This window comes from Sus scrofa, chromosome 9, assembly GCF_054392235.1.
Source record: "Sus scrofa isolate SSC_HxYL_T2T_F1_AM1 chromosome 9, Sscrofa_HxYL_maternal_Yorkshire_Landrace_v2.0, whole genome shotgun sequence".
NCBI lineage: Eukaryota > Metazoa > Chordata > Mammalia > Artiodactyla > Suidae > Sus > Sus scrofa.
Genome location: NC_139391.1, coordinates 94,066,939 through 94,084,433, shown reverse-complemented (window position 1 = coordinate 94,084,433; position 17,495 = coordinate 94,066,939). Strand labels below are relative to the sequence as shown.

Here is a 17,495-nt window from a genome sequence, read left to right as displayed (position 1 = left end):
AATTCACCTTGACCCTCATGAAATAGCTATGTGAACAAGCAATAGAACTCTGGCCTATGTAATTGAGACATGTAAAAGGTCTTTTATCAATTAATTTCCTTTTATAAATGAAGGAACCAGTCTTAGATCAAGAAGCTCAGATACTATTCAACATTACTAGTATTGGCTGCTGGAGATAAAGCCAAGAAGCCACGTGTTTGATTGCTTGTCTAGTTTATACCTTTTAAAATTCCCCTATAATGGCTGGATAGGAGAGAATGGAGGTCATTTTAAAATGAGCAGGTAAGAAGCAAAAGATTTATACAATGTGAAGAGAAACATGAGTAAGATGGGAACCATGTCTGGTCACTTATGATGGAGCATGATAATGTGAGAAAAAAGAATCTATACATGTATGTGTAACTGGGTCACCATGCTGTACTGTGGAAAATTGGCAGAACACTGTAAAGCATCTATAATGGAAAAAAATCATTATATATATATATAAATGAGCAGGTAAATATGCTTAGAGCCAGACTCATGGTAGCTTTGGATATAGGAGGTTTCAGAGCAGTAGCACATCTTGTGTATATAAACACATGGTGGAGGGATCAATCAAAATGTTTCAGCTTCTTTTGTTTAGGGCAGTGTTCCTGGCAATTAAGGGAATGAGACTTCTTAGGAAAAGTATCCCTTAAAACACAGACCTGGTATAAATGAGATAAAAATATTTTTCTCTGGTTTTAACAAACACACTACTTCTTGGTTTACATATTAGTGACATGTGGAAGGTTCATTCTTTATATAGATTAAACAGTGTTCAAGAAGACAATTAAAGGTTATGATAGTTTGTCCAAATTTCTGATGTCATAAGAGCCCAAATGCTCTGTAAAATTCCACCAGAATCATGATTTAGTCCCATAAATTTATATGGCAGGGTATGTATCTAAATGTACGAGAACATTTCTTTGCCTTAAGGAATCCTTCTTAGATGAGCAACAGCACCCTCTAAAATACAGTTATGGAGAGATGACTTCAGTGAGTTGGCAAAACTTCAAGAGAAGAATGCAATGCAATTTGAAAATAATGTGACTATTATTTTTCCTGTAAAAAAAGCTTCTCCTTGTCTGATAATAGAATAGTTCCTCTTATGTTCTCCACTCCCAGTAAATGAATTAGAACTCTATCTCAAATTAAAAGAGGTTAAAATAGAAGGAAGAAAAATAAGAAATGACTAAGTTAAAGTAGATTTATCTACCAAAATGAAATGTGGCTGAGTAGAAGATAATTAGCAAAGAGAAAGATACTAACGGAATAACTCCAAATCCTAAATTTTTAAATTCAAACTCTAGTTACTTTTTAAAATCTTTAAATGTTGCAAGACTCTAAACCAACTAAGGGTAATACACTTGCCTCTACGCTTTCAAAAAGTCTAGTATTTCAGATTAACTGCATTTAAACTATTTAAATTTCATTCATGGGAATCACACATTTCAGCATAATTATAGTGCATTTCCCAAACCGTGCATAAGGTGTCTTAGAGTATTGTAGTACACTTTCACTAGGTTACCTCCGAATATCTTGAATTTTCAAGGGAAACACAGTGATGCTTGGCATCTGTGAGGTATCCATGAGCTACTAGCTGGAGGTGGTTCACAACTTTAATATTATATTTGGCTCTGTCCTTTTGGATGATGTCATATCTTTGCAAAGCTGAGCAGCATGAAAATCAGTGCAGAACAGGAAATGAAGGTGGCTTATATATATATATCCAATCTGACTCCAAGGCTTGGGAAGTTCTCATTTTAAGTTATTTACTAAAAATAATATATACATACTTATATTTATATATTGATGATTTATTTGTATTATTTTTTTAAACTGGCTACTAAATTTTTAGGACATAAATAGTTATGTTATTGGGCCTATCTTCTTAATTAATAGAAATGTCAGGCTGGTGTTTATTTTTCCTTCCAGGGAAAAAATTACTGAGATAGTAGGTACCACAATCTAAGAAAGTTTGAAAGCTTTTATTCTAACATGTGCATGTATGTATAAATAGGGGTCAGTGTCACAAATAAATAATACGTTACGCAATTGATTTTGTACATGTACCATAGCTAATGCTGGGAAAGATATGGTTCTAGGAGATTGTATTTAAATATATGATTTACAGCTGAAACTAACCCTCAGGAAGCAATCCAGATGTGCACTGATTATAAAAAAATAGACCCTGAATAAAGATAAAACTAAAATATTGAAAGCTGGCCTAGTTTTACTCCTTTTTTGCCCCCTAGTCTCTACTTAGATTTACCCATTGTACTATGAGGATTCCTCAGACCAAATACACTCCCCTTAACAATCCCTAGCATATTTTTCAATACCAACCCCTGTAGAACTAATTTATTTATGTAAGACAAAGGTATATGTATATACTCTTTTCAAGGTCCTTCAGTTGCATAAAAAGTAAGCTCTTCTATCACTTTTATTTTCATAAATTATAGAGTGCTTTGGAGGACATCAGAAGTCAGCTACTAGATATTATCAAAGCATTTCAGCCTTATATTTTATTGATTGGAATTTATAGATTGTATTGTTTCATAGTTTCTTTATCATGGCTAATCTTGACTCTACATCATGTTTCTTTAGGTAATTTCTTGGTATAAAAACAGCTGAATTGCCAATTTAAACTTACACTGTAACCAAAAGAGTTCTAACTCTAAGAGGCTATTGCTTTATTACCATGCTTGTTGATCTGATGTAGACGTTGTTTTTCAGATGGCAGTTTCCGTCATTTGGCACCACTATGCCAGCCAATTTGCTGTCAAGAGCAAGATGAGATGTCTGATCTGTCATCACCAGCAGCAGTCTTTTAGCTTCTTTTCGCCATCCAATATGACTCTTAAAATAAACATGGAATTAGATCTTGTACAATAACATAGATCTCTCATGTAGCCTTTATCCCAAGTAAACATTGAATTTAAGTTAACAAAAATTAAGCCAGGCTAGAATAATGTGCATAAATTCAATATCTTTCATAAATAGCATTAACTTTCATTTGTATATCCTCTTTTTTTTTTTTTTTTTTTCTTCCCACTACAGCCATTTGATTACACTAGTTCGTGACTAGAGATTTCTAGTGTTCCTTCAGAGGAAAAACAAGCCAGGTTTACAAAGTGCAGACTACCCAGTGTGATGTGAGTAGGACAAGCTATTCCTGGTTCTTCCTTGGAAAGTGGTGAGTGAAAAGAGCAGCCCTTTTTGGAAAGGATTTTCCAAATGCACAAATTATTCTTGCCCTTTTATCTTTTCCTATTTATAACCCTCTCCCAATTTAGCTCCTCTGTCCTGAACACATACCAAAATGAATAATATGGGTGACAAATAAGAGATAGAAGAAGAATGTATTCTTTTATGCTATGTTTTCACTACATAAATCAAAGAGAAGAATCCTAAATTCTTGGGGAATTTTGCATCAGAGCAAAGACTCAATGATGTGAAAACTTCTTACCTCACAGACAGCTGCCTGAAGCATAGCATCAAAACCTCCTTCAGGTGTATCTATATTTCCAGAAATCTTCTGTCTGTGAACTGCTTTTTCAAACTCAGTGATATTCTCCGTCAAAGACAGCACATGAATATAGCCGTGGGGAGGCATACAGTCCAAGTTGTAGTCACTATATAGGTTAAGAAGAAATGCAAATTCTGTTTTGCTATGCTTCCTTAAAGGATTCAAAATATTACTCATAGGAAAATTATGTGGGGAGCTCCTGCTGTGGTGCAGCATATCAACGGCATCTTGGGAGCTGCCAAGTTGTGGTTTCGATCCTTGGCCCAGCACAGTGGGTTGGGGATCCAGCGTTGCCACAGCTGTGGCTTAGGTCACGACTATGGATCTGATGTGATCCCTGGCCTGGGAGCCCTGTGTGCGGTGGGGCAGTCAAAAAAAAGAAAGACCAAGGAAATTTTATTAAAGAAAACCTGTATTTCATAAACTCAGGGGGAACCAATAGGTGAATATTCCTTTGCAAGTAGGAATATAATGGCTTGGTGTTCAAAACATAAAGAACATCAAATAAGTTTCTTTAATGTAGGACACCTAAGGGCTTTTATTATGCTAACGAGCACTATTACTTTTTAAGAGGAGATAAAATTTGCAGTGATTTCCTATCACATTTGTCCATGGAACAGCTGAAAAACACTTTTGGGGAAATATATTTAAGAATTTAGTTAAAATGTTATACTATTTTTGGATATTTTAAAATATGCTAATTTTTAAAGTGATGCTTGGTGTGGAATTATTGATGAACAGTCAAAATTCATTGAAATTGTTTTGAGAATTCCATGATGCCCCCAAAGTGAGAATCATTCCTCAGATGCATCTGCATTCAGGGAGAAGGTGCATGAAGCTCCATAGGGAGATGCCTCAGTCTTGTTCCACTACAACAGATAGCAGAGTTGTTTTGATAAATTGGAGTATACACTGTGAAGTGATCTGGGCAATTTATGGAAGTAGGAAAGGAGATGTTAAAATGAGTCGTTTCATTAACAAAGAGCACTGAATACATTTATATTTCTCTTTGAAAATTCAATAGGCTAAGTAGAGTATTGAGTGAGAAATTCATATTTTATTTTTTAAATTTTTTTCTTTTTGAGTTCAATTTTTTTAAAAAAATTTTTAATTGTTATTTCCCCAATACAATTTTTTTTTTCTACTGTACAGCATGGTGACCCAGTTACACATACATGTACACATTCTTTTTTCTTACATTATCATGCTCCACCATGAGGGACTAGACATAGTTCCCAGTGCTACACAGCAGGATCTCATTGCTAATCCATTCCAAAGGCAATAGTTTGCATCCATTAACCCCAGGCTCCCAATCCACCCCACTCATATTCGAAAGGTCTGTTTTCCTTTTGTAGTTGGGCGTATGATATTTAGAATCAGCCTTCCCAAATGATAAGAAAAATGGTTCTTTCCAGCAAACAAATTCTCATCTTTTGACCTATCTACCTTCCCTGTACTAGCTGAGCTTTCTCTGAAATCACATTATAAGTCAGTGTTAATTATAAACCCAGTAACAATACAGTAATGGAGATATAGATGCAATACTGGCAAAATAAGTACTTTAAATACTTTAAATTTGATAAAACTTAATTCCAGCAAATTTGGAGCAATCAAAAAAGGGAAATATAGAATTTTCAAGGAATTTTTATATATGGTAGCCTGATTATTGGAGGTTTATTCCAAATTACTAATGTTATTTGTGCTTTATTTAATAAAAACTAAGGGAATAATATTTGAAATAGTATAAAATAAAAAGTCCCCCTTCAATCTCAGAAGTTTTCAGGTAAGAGCATGCTTCCTCTATAAATATTTTCATTTCTCATTTAATTAAAACAAAAATGTACAATTTAGTAAGTCCTTATGTTAAAAACGAAATGCAATTTTATAAGAAAAAAATTGCTTAAGTTCTCCTGCTGACTCAGTTTATTTTTTTAAATGCTTATATTAATACATGCAGAGGCAAGATACAAATAATTATAAGCATCAGTTAAAAGGGAAACAGCCTGGCTCCACACTCAGGATTTGAGTTGTGGTCAGAAGAGGCGAGCTCCTCTCTGGTGTGTGCGAGCCAGCTGGAGCACTCAGTGGCAGGAGGCTTTCAGGAATGGCGAGGAAAGGGCCAGAAGTGGGGGGTGGGAGATGGGAGGAGTGGGTGAAGAAGGTCAAAAGTAACAAACTTCCATTTATAAAATAAATAAGTCATGGGGATGTAATATACAGCATGGTAGCTATAGTTAATAATAGCATTAAGAAATCCACATCAGGAGTTCCCGTCGTGGCTCAGTGGTTAACGAATCTGACTAGGAACCATGAGGTTGCAGGTTTGATCCCTGGCCTTGCTCAGTGGGTTAAGGATCCGGAGTTGCTGTGAGCTGTGGTGTAGGTTGCAGAAGTGGCTCGGATTCTGCGTTGCTGTGGTTCTGGCATAGGCCGGCAACTCCAGCTCCAATTAGACCCCTAACCTGGGAACCTCCATATGCCACAGGAGCAACCCTGGAAAAGGCAAAAAGACCAAAAAAAAAAAAAAAAAAAGAAAGAAAGAAAGAAATCCACATCAAATATTATATACCTGCATTGATTATGAATTCTTTCTGGATGGATACTAATATATGGTGAAACTGTTTTATCAACATATGAGCCAAATCCAAGGCGGAAGTCACGGGAGAAAAATGCCATTTTTCTAGATAAATCATTTCCAACTGTATTTAATTTTTCAATGTTATTATGCATTGATGCTGAGACATCAACCAGATAATAAAGATCCACAGGATATTTCTTCAGAGGATGGATTTTCAGCATAAAATTGGCTTTAGCACCTAGTTTAAAAAAAGACAAACATCATGTAGTATTCATTTTAAACATCTCAGGATAAGCTATCAATAAATGTCACATTTTAAATATTGAACAGTTTTCACAAATTTTGCATAAGGACTAGAATTAGGAATATTCTGGAATAATTTTAAAGCAATTTGAAACCATACCAATTTAGTAGTCTCCAATTTGTACACCACATTTCTCATAATTCTAAAGGGCTGATAGAAATAATAGCAAATAGACCAGCTCAGATAGGGAATATCATTATCATCATATGGTAGTGTCTAGTAAAGCACAGCACAAAACAGCAACCAGCATTCTGTTATAAGAGAGAGAAGGTGGCTATGTATATTAGATTTGAAGACAGCAGATTTTTTCATAAGAAAAATTACATTGTATTAAGATACAGGTATAAACTCATTCTTTTGGGTTAAGATACATTTACATATGAGATGTGAAAACTCTGTTACTGAGAAGTACATCAAGCTATTCAAAATAATTACTACCTCATCATAAATTAATTGAGTCTTCCTAATAGTTGTAAGAAGAAATGATACAGTCTAAAGAATGATAGCCAGCAGTGACACACTGAGGACCTAGGCAATGTAGAGGACTATATCTGTCCAATGCTTAATGGGTGCTAGATAAACATATGTTGAAAAGGTACTGCAGAGGCAAAGGAAATGGATGAGAAGAGAGGGTCACCATAGGAGAATTGTTGGAGCCTCCAAAAGACAACTGTCTTTGCAATACATTTTAGTTCTCTGTCCATTATCACTGGATACAGGGATCTATATCCCTGTATACAGGGTATAACACCCCACAGAAATAGTAGTTTTGTATTTAACTTTTTAAAGTACATGGTAAAAAGTTACCAGTTTTAATATAGGCAATTTGTGAATTTTACTTTTTTAAACAATGAAGCAAATGCTTTGTAAGTCATTAATTGTACGTGGGGAATATTTTGAGTGGAAACATTTTGTGATAAACATAATTTGTATACATAATTTTTAGCATGATCTCCATATTAGAGGAATCCTATAATTTATCAAATCATATTTTCAGTCTTTCAGAATGATAGAGTCTGTTAGACATGGCCATATCTATGAGAAATAGAAATGGAGCATATAGGAGAGTGTATTTTATGTGGAGGAGCTTGAATTTTAATGTGTGACTTAGCACTTAATTTTTTTAACTGGTTGACTTGGACATATTATGGCTGAAGGCCTTGAGCCCTGGACACATGGTATTTTCATCTTAATGAATCATTTCAGCTTATGATGGCTCTGTCTAAAGATGAATGGTTGTCTGTTTTTATGGAGTCATTGAAAAACACTTGAAATATTCAACATATTGTGTGAGCTGTTATATTGTTAGTTAGTTATATAAGAAAACAGGTGGAGTCTACATGGTATCAATAAAAGCACAGTCTTTGGAGGCCTAAGCTACTCAGGGAGCTTAAACCAATTTTAGCCACACGGAGGCCTTCAACATTTATCAGCTACTCATAGTCTCACAAGCAAATCCTAGTCTCAACCAACCTCAGCAAAGAAGAGGGCTGTTAGGAAGCCCTGCCAAATAGTCAAGATTAGAGGATGTACACTGCTGTAGTTTGATTTTGGATTATATAGATGCTGGCCTTAGCACCATGTACCTGGCATTAACACATGCACTTGGGTCAGCTGAAGACCTTGGCATGGGCTGACTCCTCAGTAAACTAAGTTTTCATTAAAGGAGAAAAGGTTGTTTTCCATCATTGCTGGAGGGAATAAATGTTGCTACTTTAAAACTACAAGGTACTTGAGTATTCTGTAAGGTTCTTGCTTTAAGTGGTCAGCTGAAGGGTGGCAGCCCTAGATAGGCTGACTCCAAACCCACCCTGCTTGTTAAGGAGGAAACTGACAGGATCAAACTTGGATTGCCACATTTTGCCCATGAGCTTGAGAAACTCCTCACAATATGCTCTCAAATTGACTTTGGATTGGATAATTATAGATGAGGAGGGAAAAACCTTCTCCTGAAAGCAGTAGAAACACATTTTCAGAGGAATATGGATACTATGTCCCTATATGAAATTCCCATTTAGTTCACACCGGGGTGCCACCAACACTGGGCTCAAAGGGAAGATGATATTATGAGGTTTTAAATATATTGAATGAGAAAGAAACACATCTAAAAATAAGACAGTATCTGTGGCCATCACCATTGTGATGTTATCAATTTCAGCAGCAATGTCTTAAATGCTCCTCTGAGAGAAGGGCTATGTGGAGATGGATTCTCTTAGTGGATAAGAGCTACTATGTGAAGTAATCTATATAAAATATTTACCGCAGTATTTGGTACACAGTAAATATATAGATATTAGTAAGCATCACCATTACCGTTACTAGATTCTAATTAACGTCAGGGCAAAAACTGTTTATTCACCTCTGAAGCCTCTGGGTTTGTTACAGGCATAGACAGTCATAAATATTCTTTAAAATATATTTTGATACAGCATTTTAAAAGGCCCACATATTTATCATAGTAACAAGCTAATATCTATAACTTCTTTCCCAGTTTAGAGAGAGCTTAAATAGTTTCTCTCTTTAAGAGGAAAGGAGTATCGTCTAGCCCCAAAATATTTATGCAAACATTTATATTATCTCCAGGAAAGATTCATCCTCATATTTTGAAATTCTAAAGGCTTAAATTCTCTCCCCTTGATTAACTTCAAAGGCAAGAGAAAAGTCTGTGACATAGAATAAGAAAGAGGACTTCGAAGAATGTTAAGACCTACTTAGCGCTATTGCCAGTATTGGTTTGAATACATCAAAGAACTAAAGTTTTTAGAATGAGCTTTAAATTATTCAAATAACAGTGTGAGCATCTCTGAAGAATGGGCTACAATGAGCAAGACTGGATGTTAAGAAAAGATAACTAAAAAAATTATGATGACACTGAAAAACCATAAAAAATATGGAGAACCGCAGCAGGAAGAAAGAACTGCCAATTTCTGTTCATTATACTTGGGCAGGGGAAAGACTGCAGCCCATTTCTGGATTTCTGCAATGTATAAAATATACCAGGTGTTGAGTGGGGAAAGGCATGATTCTAATTTTTTTTTTTTTGAAAAAAGTTTTGAATTCAAGAAGAATACCTGAAACACTTATATTTTAAATTAAGCCATGCTGAATTAAAGAACTTTTTATTTACAATATTGAAGTGAATCAAGTTTGAAACATCTTCTTCAATTAGTGAAGTATAGATTATACTAATCCTTGTCTTGTATATCATATTACTTCTGCATTAGAGAATCCTCTTCTCTCCCCTACCTTCCTAAAGATTTCATTTCACTGTTCTTAGGGAACATCAACTAGGATCAGTAGCCAATTATAATATTTTGGATACAAAAATTCAAATAGTGGGGAATTGACTAAAATTAAGCCCCATAATTATTGATGTAGACATTAAATATTTTTCCCTTCACTCTCCAACTCCCCATGATCTCATCCATACTGCCTCCACATACCACCTCATGTGGACATCTTCAGTATCTCTAGTTCCAATTCTGTAACCCCCCCTGAACTTCAGCCTCATGTGGATAAGTCAGTACCTTAGCTTAGGATGTCTGAACTCAGACTCATCCCCTCTAAGAAGGGCAGCCTTCCCCACCTCATCTCATGGAGATGCTTGAGCCAGAGCCCAGGTGTTCCCATAGTCATTAATCTCCAATCCCTGGGGACACTGCTCCCCATTATCTCTCAAGTCTGGCCATTTTTCTCCTGCCTTGCTACCATTACTACCATTGCTTATCTACAACATTGAAACATTGAAACAATTTCCCAACTTTTGAAATGTTAACATATAGCCTCAGAAAGATTCAACCACGATTAAATCTACAAATGAGAATAAACTAAGTTTATTTAAGTATATAAATTAAATGTTACACACCAGTAGAAAAAAAATTGCCTTATAGTTTTAAATCTCGAGTATTTATAAAAGAGCAAGACATTTTTAAAGGTCGTATTTATTAGAGGCAAATAATATATGATAAGCCTCATGCATAAGCTGTTGAAAATTATCGTTCAATGGGAAAAATAGGCAAATTTATATGGAGGGGCAAAATCACACACAAAATTGAGAGTTAAAGATAGTTAACAAGCTTAGGAAAATGGTCAAGCTTTATAGTGCTGGGAAGAAGACAAAAGAAAGCAGCTAATGGGCTAGTTGTACTTAACAAGAGATTAAAAAGAATGAGAACAGGTAAGGTTGACTCTTGACTAACTGGACATGAATTTTTCTTGGAATAATCTGACAATATACATGACCTAGTAAATCTATTTCTAGGAGTGTATCCTAAATAAATATGTTGTTATATATTGAGATAGATAGAAATAGAGACATGTAAAATGAGTGTTATTGAAGATTTGTTTAAACAAACTGCATTCAGATTTGGCTGGGATTGCCTTAACATTTATTGATTCACTTAGCTTTCATTATATTTCTAGAATATGTTTATAGAAAAGTGTTATTGTCATAATATTGCTTTCCTATTCAGCAACATCAAATTCTTCTGCAATTATTCATATCATCTTTTAGGTAGCACAATGGATCCTACATACTTTGCAGAAAATTTATCACTAGACAGTGTGTGTTTTAGGTTGCTGCTTTGAAATGATCCCCTTTTAAGTTACATTTAATACTACATAGGAAATTCATTGAATTTTGAATACTTTAAAAATATCCTGCCATGGCTTTTTATTTTTAATTTTAATAGTTTTAGTTGATTTGCTTGTATTTCCAGGTAGACATAAAATGATGATTTTGCTTTACTTTTTCACAATGTTTGTAACTTGTATTTGGTTTTCTTGTCTGGTTGCTTTTATATAAAATTTTCAGAAGGATTTTAATACATATTAAAGGAGTATTCTTCAGTTTTGGTTTGGGCAGGAATGGACAATTCAATTGTATGATTTTTGGTGTCTATTGAGATAACAATATATATTTTTCTTCTTTTGGCAAATTAAGATGATAAAAATACATTAATTTAAAAATAACCAACTGCCCTAAATTAAATCTGCTTGTATGGTGACACTGTATTATTATCACATGCTGTTTAATTTGATTTCTTAAAGTGTTATTAAGAATTTGATACTAGAGTTAGGATAACATTATAAAAATTGAGTAGTCTTCTATGCCTTCTCTAAAACTATGAAGGAATTTATGATGCATTGGGATAATGTGTTACTTGAATGTTTGGGTGAACATGAAATCATTTCTTCCCATGAAAACATTTAAACCTAATGTGTTTAAGGGGAGTTTCTTTTATAATTTTCTTAGCTTCTTATGTCTTTATTAGGTTTCTTATGGGTTCTTCCTCTTATTGAGTCAATTTTAGTCAAGTATATTTTCCTAGTACATTATCTTTATTATCAAAATTTACAAATTTTACCATAGATTTTGTAATTAATATCTTCTTAAAGTCTTTTTTTCCCAGTATTTGTTTCTTTGGTTATAATCCATATATTTAGGTCTTTGCTTTTTGTCCTTGTTCCTTAATTAGCTTTGCCAACAATTTCTTCATTTCATTGGACTTTACAAAGAACCAGCTGTTGGATTTATATATCGTTTTACTTTTTTACTTCTACTTTACATTTTATTAATTTTGTTTTTCCTTAACTTACAAATTCTTTCTTCTTATTTTCCTTATGGTTATTTTATTTTTGTTGTTTCTGTATCTTTTCCTGGATACTTAGTTAACTTTTGTTCATGCTTCTTTAATAATAAAAGCATTTACATTTTTGAATATTCCTGAGAAGCAACTTTGGACACGTCCCATACATTTTGATATGGGTTGTTATTATTATTAAATAATCTATGGATAGAGTTTGATTTATTCTTATAGATAGAATTTACTTAGGAGAAGCCTTTCCTAGTTTCTCTATTATTTAGTATTTATTTATCCTCTGGTATTGATTTCAAATTTTACTGCACAGTGTTCAGGGATGTTGGCCTCCAAAAAACAGTTTCAATTTTTGGAATTTAGTTTTCTTGTCTAGAATATAATACGTTTCTAAAAATATATCATGGCCTTTGAAAACATATTTGATACATCAAGTACTATGGGCTGAATTTTTGTCCTTACCAAATTTATGTGTTAAAACCTTCACTCAAATGTTTGGAGATTGAGTCTTTAGGAGATGATTAGGTTTCTATGAGGTCCTGAGGGTGGTGTTCTCATGATGATCAGTACCCTTATAAGTAGAGACAATAGAAACAACAGAGGACTCCTCTGTTTCCTCTCTCTGTGTCATGTTCTCCCTCTCCAGAAACTGAATCTGCTGGTACCTTGATCTCAGGCTTTGTAGCCCCTCTAACTGTGAGAAAATAAATTTCTGTTGTTTAAGCCACCAGTATATGATATTTTGTTATAGCAGCAATAGAAGATAGCAAGCATCATAATCTTACCAACCCAATTACTTTCATTTTTTTGTATGCTTTACTAGCTGTTGCTCATTTTATGTCCATACCGAGCTGAATAACTGAAGTTCACAGTTTTAATTGGAAACTGGAAATATGCTTAGGGCCAGGAAAGAGATGGACTTGTTATTTGGGTAACCCAAGAGTCTGCTTTGGAATTGGGAGGTCATATGCTAATAATGGTTATTTGAAACTTGAAAGACCACCCAAAATGAAATAGTGAAGTCTTAAAGGCAATTGCATACTGCTTAGAGCTAAAGGCATCTAATTTGGTGATGCATATCTTTGTATCTGAGCTTCTCCTGCCCTATGTAGTTTGTACCCTGGGATTCTTTGGCACTCGAAAAAAAATGACTAATTTCTAGTGGCCTACTATATGTACCAAACTGTGGAATAAGATGTGTGGAAGGACAAGTGTAAGAGAAATATAGGAGGAAAAGTATGTGTTAATCTCAAGGGCTATCACAAAGCTGCTCAAGTTAATTATAGTAATTATGAATTGCAGTTTTATGTTTAAAAGTTTATCACAAAGTCTCTACAACTTAGCTTAATTCACATCTCTTAATAATTGATTAATCAACTAATAAATAAAGTTTATAATAAACTTTAAAAACTAATAAAGTTTTCAACAAAAACTTATGGAGTGCTTACTACATGCCAGCACTCTGCTAGGTGCTAGAAAATACAGTGGAATAAAATATGTTCTCTTTCTTCCAGAGCTGGCAGTAGCATAGAAAAACAATTATAGTACAATGTGATCAAGTGTGGAAACACATAATTATAATATAGTGTGGTCAGGTTTGTAAGGTGTTCAAGGCCATACATCTAGCTAGCACAAGAAAGACAAGAAATTCAGATTTCTTGATTCTAAGCCCACTGTTATTTCTACAGCAACAGTACTGACTGCCAAAAAACATTAAATATGCACAAATGAAGCTAGATATAATTTCAAATTAAGAATCATTATATATTTATTTGAAAATCACCATACCTTCACGCAGTTGGATCAGCACTTCTCCCGGTGTCACCTGGGTATTCTTTTCATTTTCACTTGGTATTACATGCACAGATGGGTATTCTATCAAATTAACTGAGCAGCCTTTGTTTATTAAATTGGAAACAATATCACAGCGTTCATTCCTTGATCCACCTGAAATGAAATCCTGTTTAAAAGAAGGAAAATCACTAATGTTTTTAATTATAACCAAAAAAACTACATAACAAATTCTACAAAGAAGCCACATTTCAGTATTGTATAAATTATACAATGCTGCAGAATAGCTACATGTTTCTAATAAAAGTAATGGCAAATTTGTCTTAAAGCTTTAATTTCTAAATCTTAGTTTAAAAGAAGAAAGTGAATATTAAAAAGGAGATTTAAACCAAGTACTTTAAATATTGTTAACTGATCACTGTAAAATTTTACCAACTTAATTCTTTCTAACTATTTTACTTTGGAAAGCCTTCTCCAAAAGAAAATTTAGCCAAAATAGACCATTCAGTGTGGTTCCAAACAAGCTTCAGTTCTCAAAGAACCCAGCTGATATGTTTATTATATGCTATTATATTTGGATGTGAGAGCAAGTTCTCAGAAGTCACATGCCTAATTAGGTACTGAAAATTCATAGAAGAATGAATTGGAAATATACATTTCTTAGATTATAAAATCTCACAACTTCTTATACATATTACATTCTATAAGTAATTAAGTATACCAAGAAAGCTGCTCATAATAAGGCTGGGAGATATAATATTGCAGCTTGAATTTTCCTTATTTTGCAACTGAATCTTGAACTTTCATTACCATTCAGCATTGGTTAGTTGGTGGTAGTCCAGTAGTCATCCAATAAACTTGGAATTAATGGAGCAAGATTAAAATTTAATTTATCTTGACTGAGAAAAATGTGCTATTTTTACTTTTCATGTAACCATTCAGGTTTCTTCCTAAAAACAGGAAATATATGAAAAAGTATAGAAATATATATAAGGTTGGACTGAATTATGTAGGATATTTGCTTACACATTAGCTGGATATTTGCTCAGTGATATTTCTGGCAGTGGCTATTTTGATCTGGCACTCATTAATTCCCCCTCTAGTTCAGTTGACTCAGAGTTGGGTTTCTGATCAATTAATCATTCAATCAAAGAATGTTGTTGAGTACTTACTCAAGGGCAGTAGTTTGTTATGTGCTGAGGATACAGAATGGAACAAGACAGATAGAGTCTCTGTTATCAGAGTCAGCAGACCATCAGTGAATTCAGCCATTAAGCAAGTAAATGTAATTATAATAGACATTAAATTTAGGGGCAGCACAGAATGTCATAGGGTTATGGAGAAGAGATTACCAAGTTTTATATTAGTTGAATATGTGATCTCTAATTATGAACAGGGAGATCCCTGGCACTGGTGAATAGGAGATGGGATGGTTCTAGGCAATATAAAAACCTTCATACAAGGATTTTAATTCTTCTCTTAATTTAGAAAAGGGGTTGGAAAATTAGAGATGTGGGACAAACACAACCCGTGGCTTGGTTTTGTATGGCTTGAGTGGTAAAAAAATCCTTTTGTGTGTGTGTGTGTGTGCGCGCGTTTTAGGGCCACACCTGCGGCATACAGAAGTTCCCAGGCTAGGGGCTGAATCAGAGCTGCAGCTGGCAGCCTGTGCCATAGCCACAACAACTGGGGATCCAGGCCACATCTGTGACCTATATATATCACAGCTCATTGCAATGCTGGATCCTTAACCCACTGAGTGGGGCCAGGAATCGAACCCGTATCCTCATGGTTGCTAGTCAGGTTTGTAACTCACTGAGCCACAACAGGAACTCCCACTTTTAACATTTTCTAAATGCTATAAAAAAGTAGAAGAATGTGCAACATATATACTATGTGGCACAAAAATTTTCATTATGTGACCCTTAACAGTACTGATCCTGAATTAGAGTATGGTTCATAGTTGTAATATAAATATAATTGTTTTAAAAAGAGTATTTTCTTTTCAATTAGGATCTCCAGTTACCATTTGGTGAATGACTTCATGGGAACAGAAAAATTCAATCTGCTTTGCTGTAGACCATATGCCTAAATTTTAGCCTTAAGTTAAAATGTTCAAAGCCTTAATTTGTTGTGTCAAAATTTATCCTATCTGTTGATACAATTTAGAGGAACTGAATATGAGATTTAGTTTTTAAACAACTTAGAGCTCCTCAGAGAAATGTGGCATGTATTGTTTTTGTATTATTTTTCTTCAGAAAGCCTGAGGCTAGGTGGGGGGATGCCACCTGTCCCAGAAGCCAGGAAGTGGAATATTGAGGGCACATAAGATTTGGTACATGTATGTTTATTCATGCCTCCTGTGACAGGCCACAGATCAAGGGCCACATGCATTTTACAGAAGTAAATATCACAAGACTTCAAATCAGGAAAGGAAATAAAGTACAAATCTGATTTTTCTTTTTGGCCAAGAATTTTGTGATTTGGACATACAGAATGGAAAAGAAGTATGGGTAATTCACTGTACCTATACATAAGCTATGCCTTTTGACCTTTCAATGTCAAATTGTTTTCCTGAAATTGAAGGCAAAAAGTCTCAGTTGTCTTGCAAAGTCTGAATCAGCATGGCCATTTTTACTCTACTGTAAAAACTAAGTTAGAAAAACACTGCCAATTAGACAATTAGGTTTGAAAAGAGAAGAAAAGATTGTAGCATCAAGACAAAGAACAGATTGCTGCCCCTACCCACTGTGGCCTATTTTCCACTTTGTATAAAAGAAAAGAATTTGAAACCATACCCTTTTAATTTTTGGTGTTTTATGTCATTTAAAGTTTTTCTAATCCTTATATTTTACTTTTTCTACAAGAAATATTCAAGCAAACTCATACTCTAATTGTCTACATCTAAAACTTATTTGAGAAGAAAAAGCCCAGGTTGAAGTTACCCTGGTTAGCTTTTTATCAGTTGTTACTTTCATCCATTTAATGTAGTAATCTAGAGACAAACAACAGGAAAAGGTTTTTCTCCTACTCATTTCTGTGTCTAACTTCCAAGCATGGCCATCTGCACAGAAATTAAAGAATTCTACCATCTTCTTTTTGATAGTGCATGCCCTTCATACTATATTTTAGTTTAATTATGCTCCCCTCTAAAATGGCTATGCATTCACAACTTATATCTGACACATCAGGCAAGAGAGGAAGGGAAGTCTTCAGAATGTGTCAAGTCTTTCACATGTGTTAAAATAAACATGAGGCACTGAACTAGGTAATATTGATACAATTTTGTCTATCCTAAATATTTTCCAATTATTTTTATATAGCATGGAGAGAAAGAGAAGGCAAGATGTATGGAATGGCAGACTAATATGCTACACAAGAATGCAGACAAATTGATTATACTCTGTATAAATTTTCTAGGGAACTTTTACTTGTGACCAGCTTTGGGAATTACACAAACCAGGCTTAAATTGTTAATGTTTATCTTTTCTAATCATGAACAGAAAACAAAACAAAACAAAACAAAAACCCAGAAAAAACATACTTTCTTTTCTTGTCCCTCTACTTTTGCTGACTGAGAATAAAACTATCAGTTGCATTTGTGCCTAAGTGGTGGCAGTCCTTCAGAATTAACCATTGCATTTTTTCCTCTCAATGATGTCAGGTTAGCATGCA

The 17,495-nt window shown here is 34.2% G+C and overlaps 1 protein-coding gene and 1 long non-coding RNA gene across 7 annotated transcripts in view; one reads left to right on the top strand and one right to left on the bottom strand.

The window, feature by feature from the left end:
* The window catches only part of LOC146400034 (uncharacterized), a 198,412-nt gene extending 192,322 nt beyond the window's left edge, over positions 1-6,090 (top strand). Inside the window, exon 3 of the long non-coding RNA XR_014816815.1 lies at positions 3,082-6,090. This is a non-coding gene — a long non-coding RNA (uncharacterized LOC146400034). The remainder of the gene's footprint in view (positions 1-3,081) is intronic.
* The window catches only part of ITGB8 (integrin subunit beta 8), a 105,292-nt gene that overhangs the window by 44,355 nt on the left and 43,442 nt on the right, over positions 1-17,495 (bottom strand). For all 6 annotated transcript variants that reach the window (XR_014814209.1, XR_014814210.1, XR_014814211.1 and 3 more), the window contains 4 exon segments: positions 13,818-13,989; positions 6,120-6,366; positions 3,491-3,656; positions 2,722-2,880 (listed from right to left, as the gene is read on the bottom strand). Coding sequence is in view for 3 of the 6 variants with exons in the window: in NM_001097424.1 (NP_001090893.1) it covers positions 2,722-2,880; positions 3,491-3,656; positions 6,120-6,366; positions 13,818-13,989 (744 nt within the window). In the remaining 3 variants the exon portion in view is untranslated.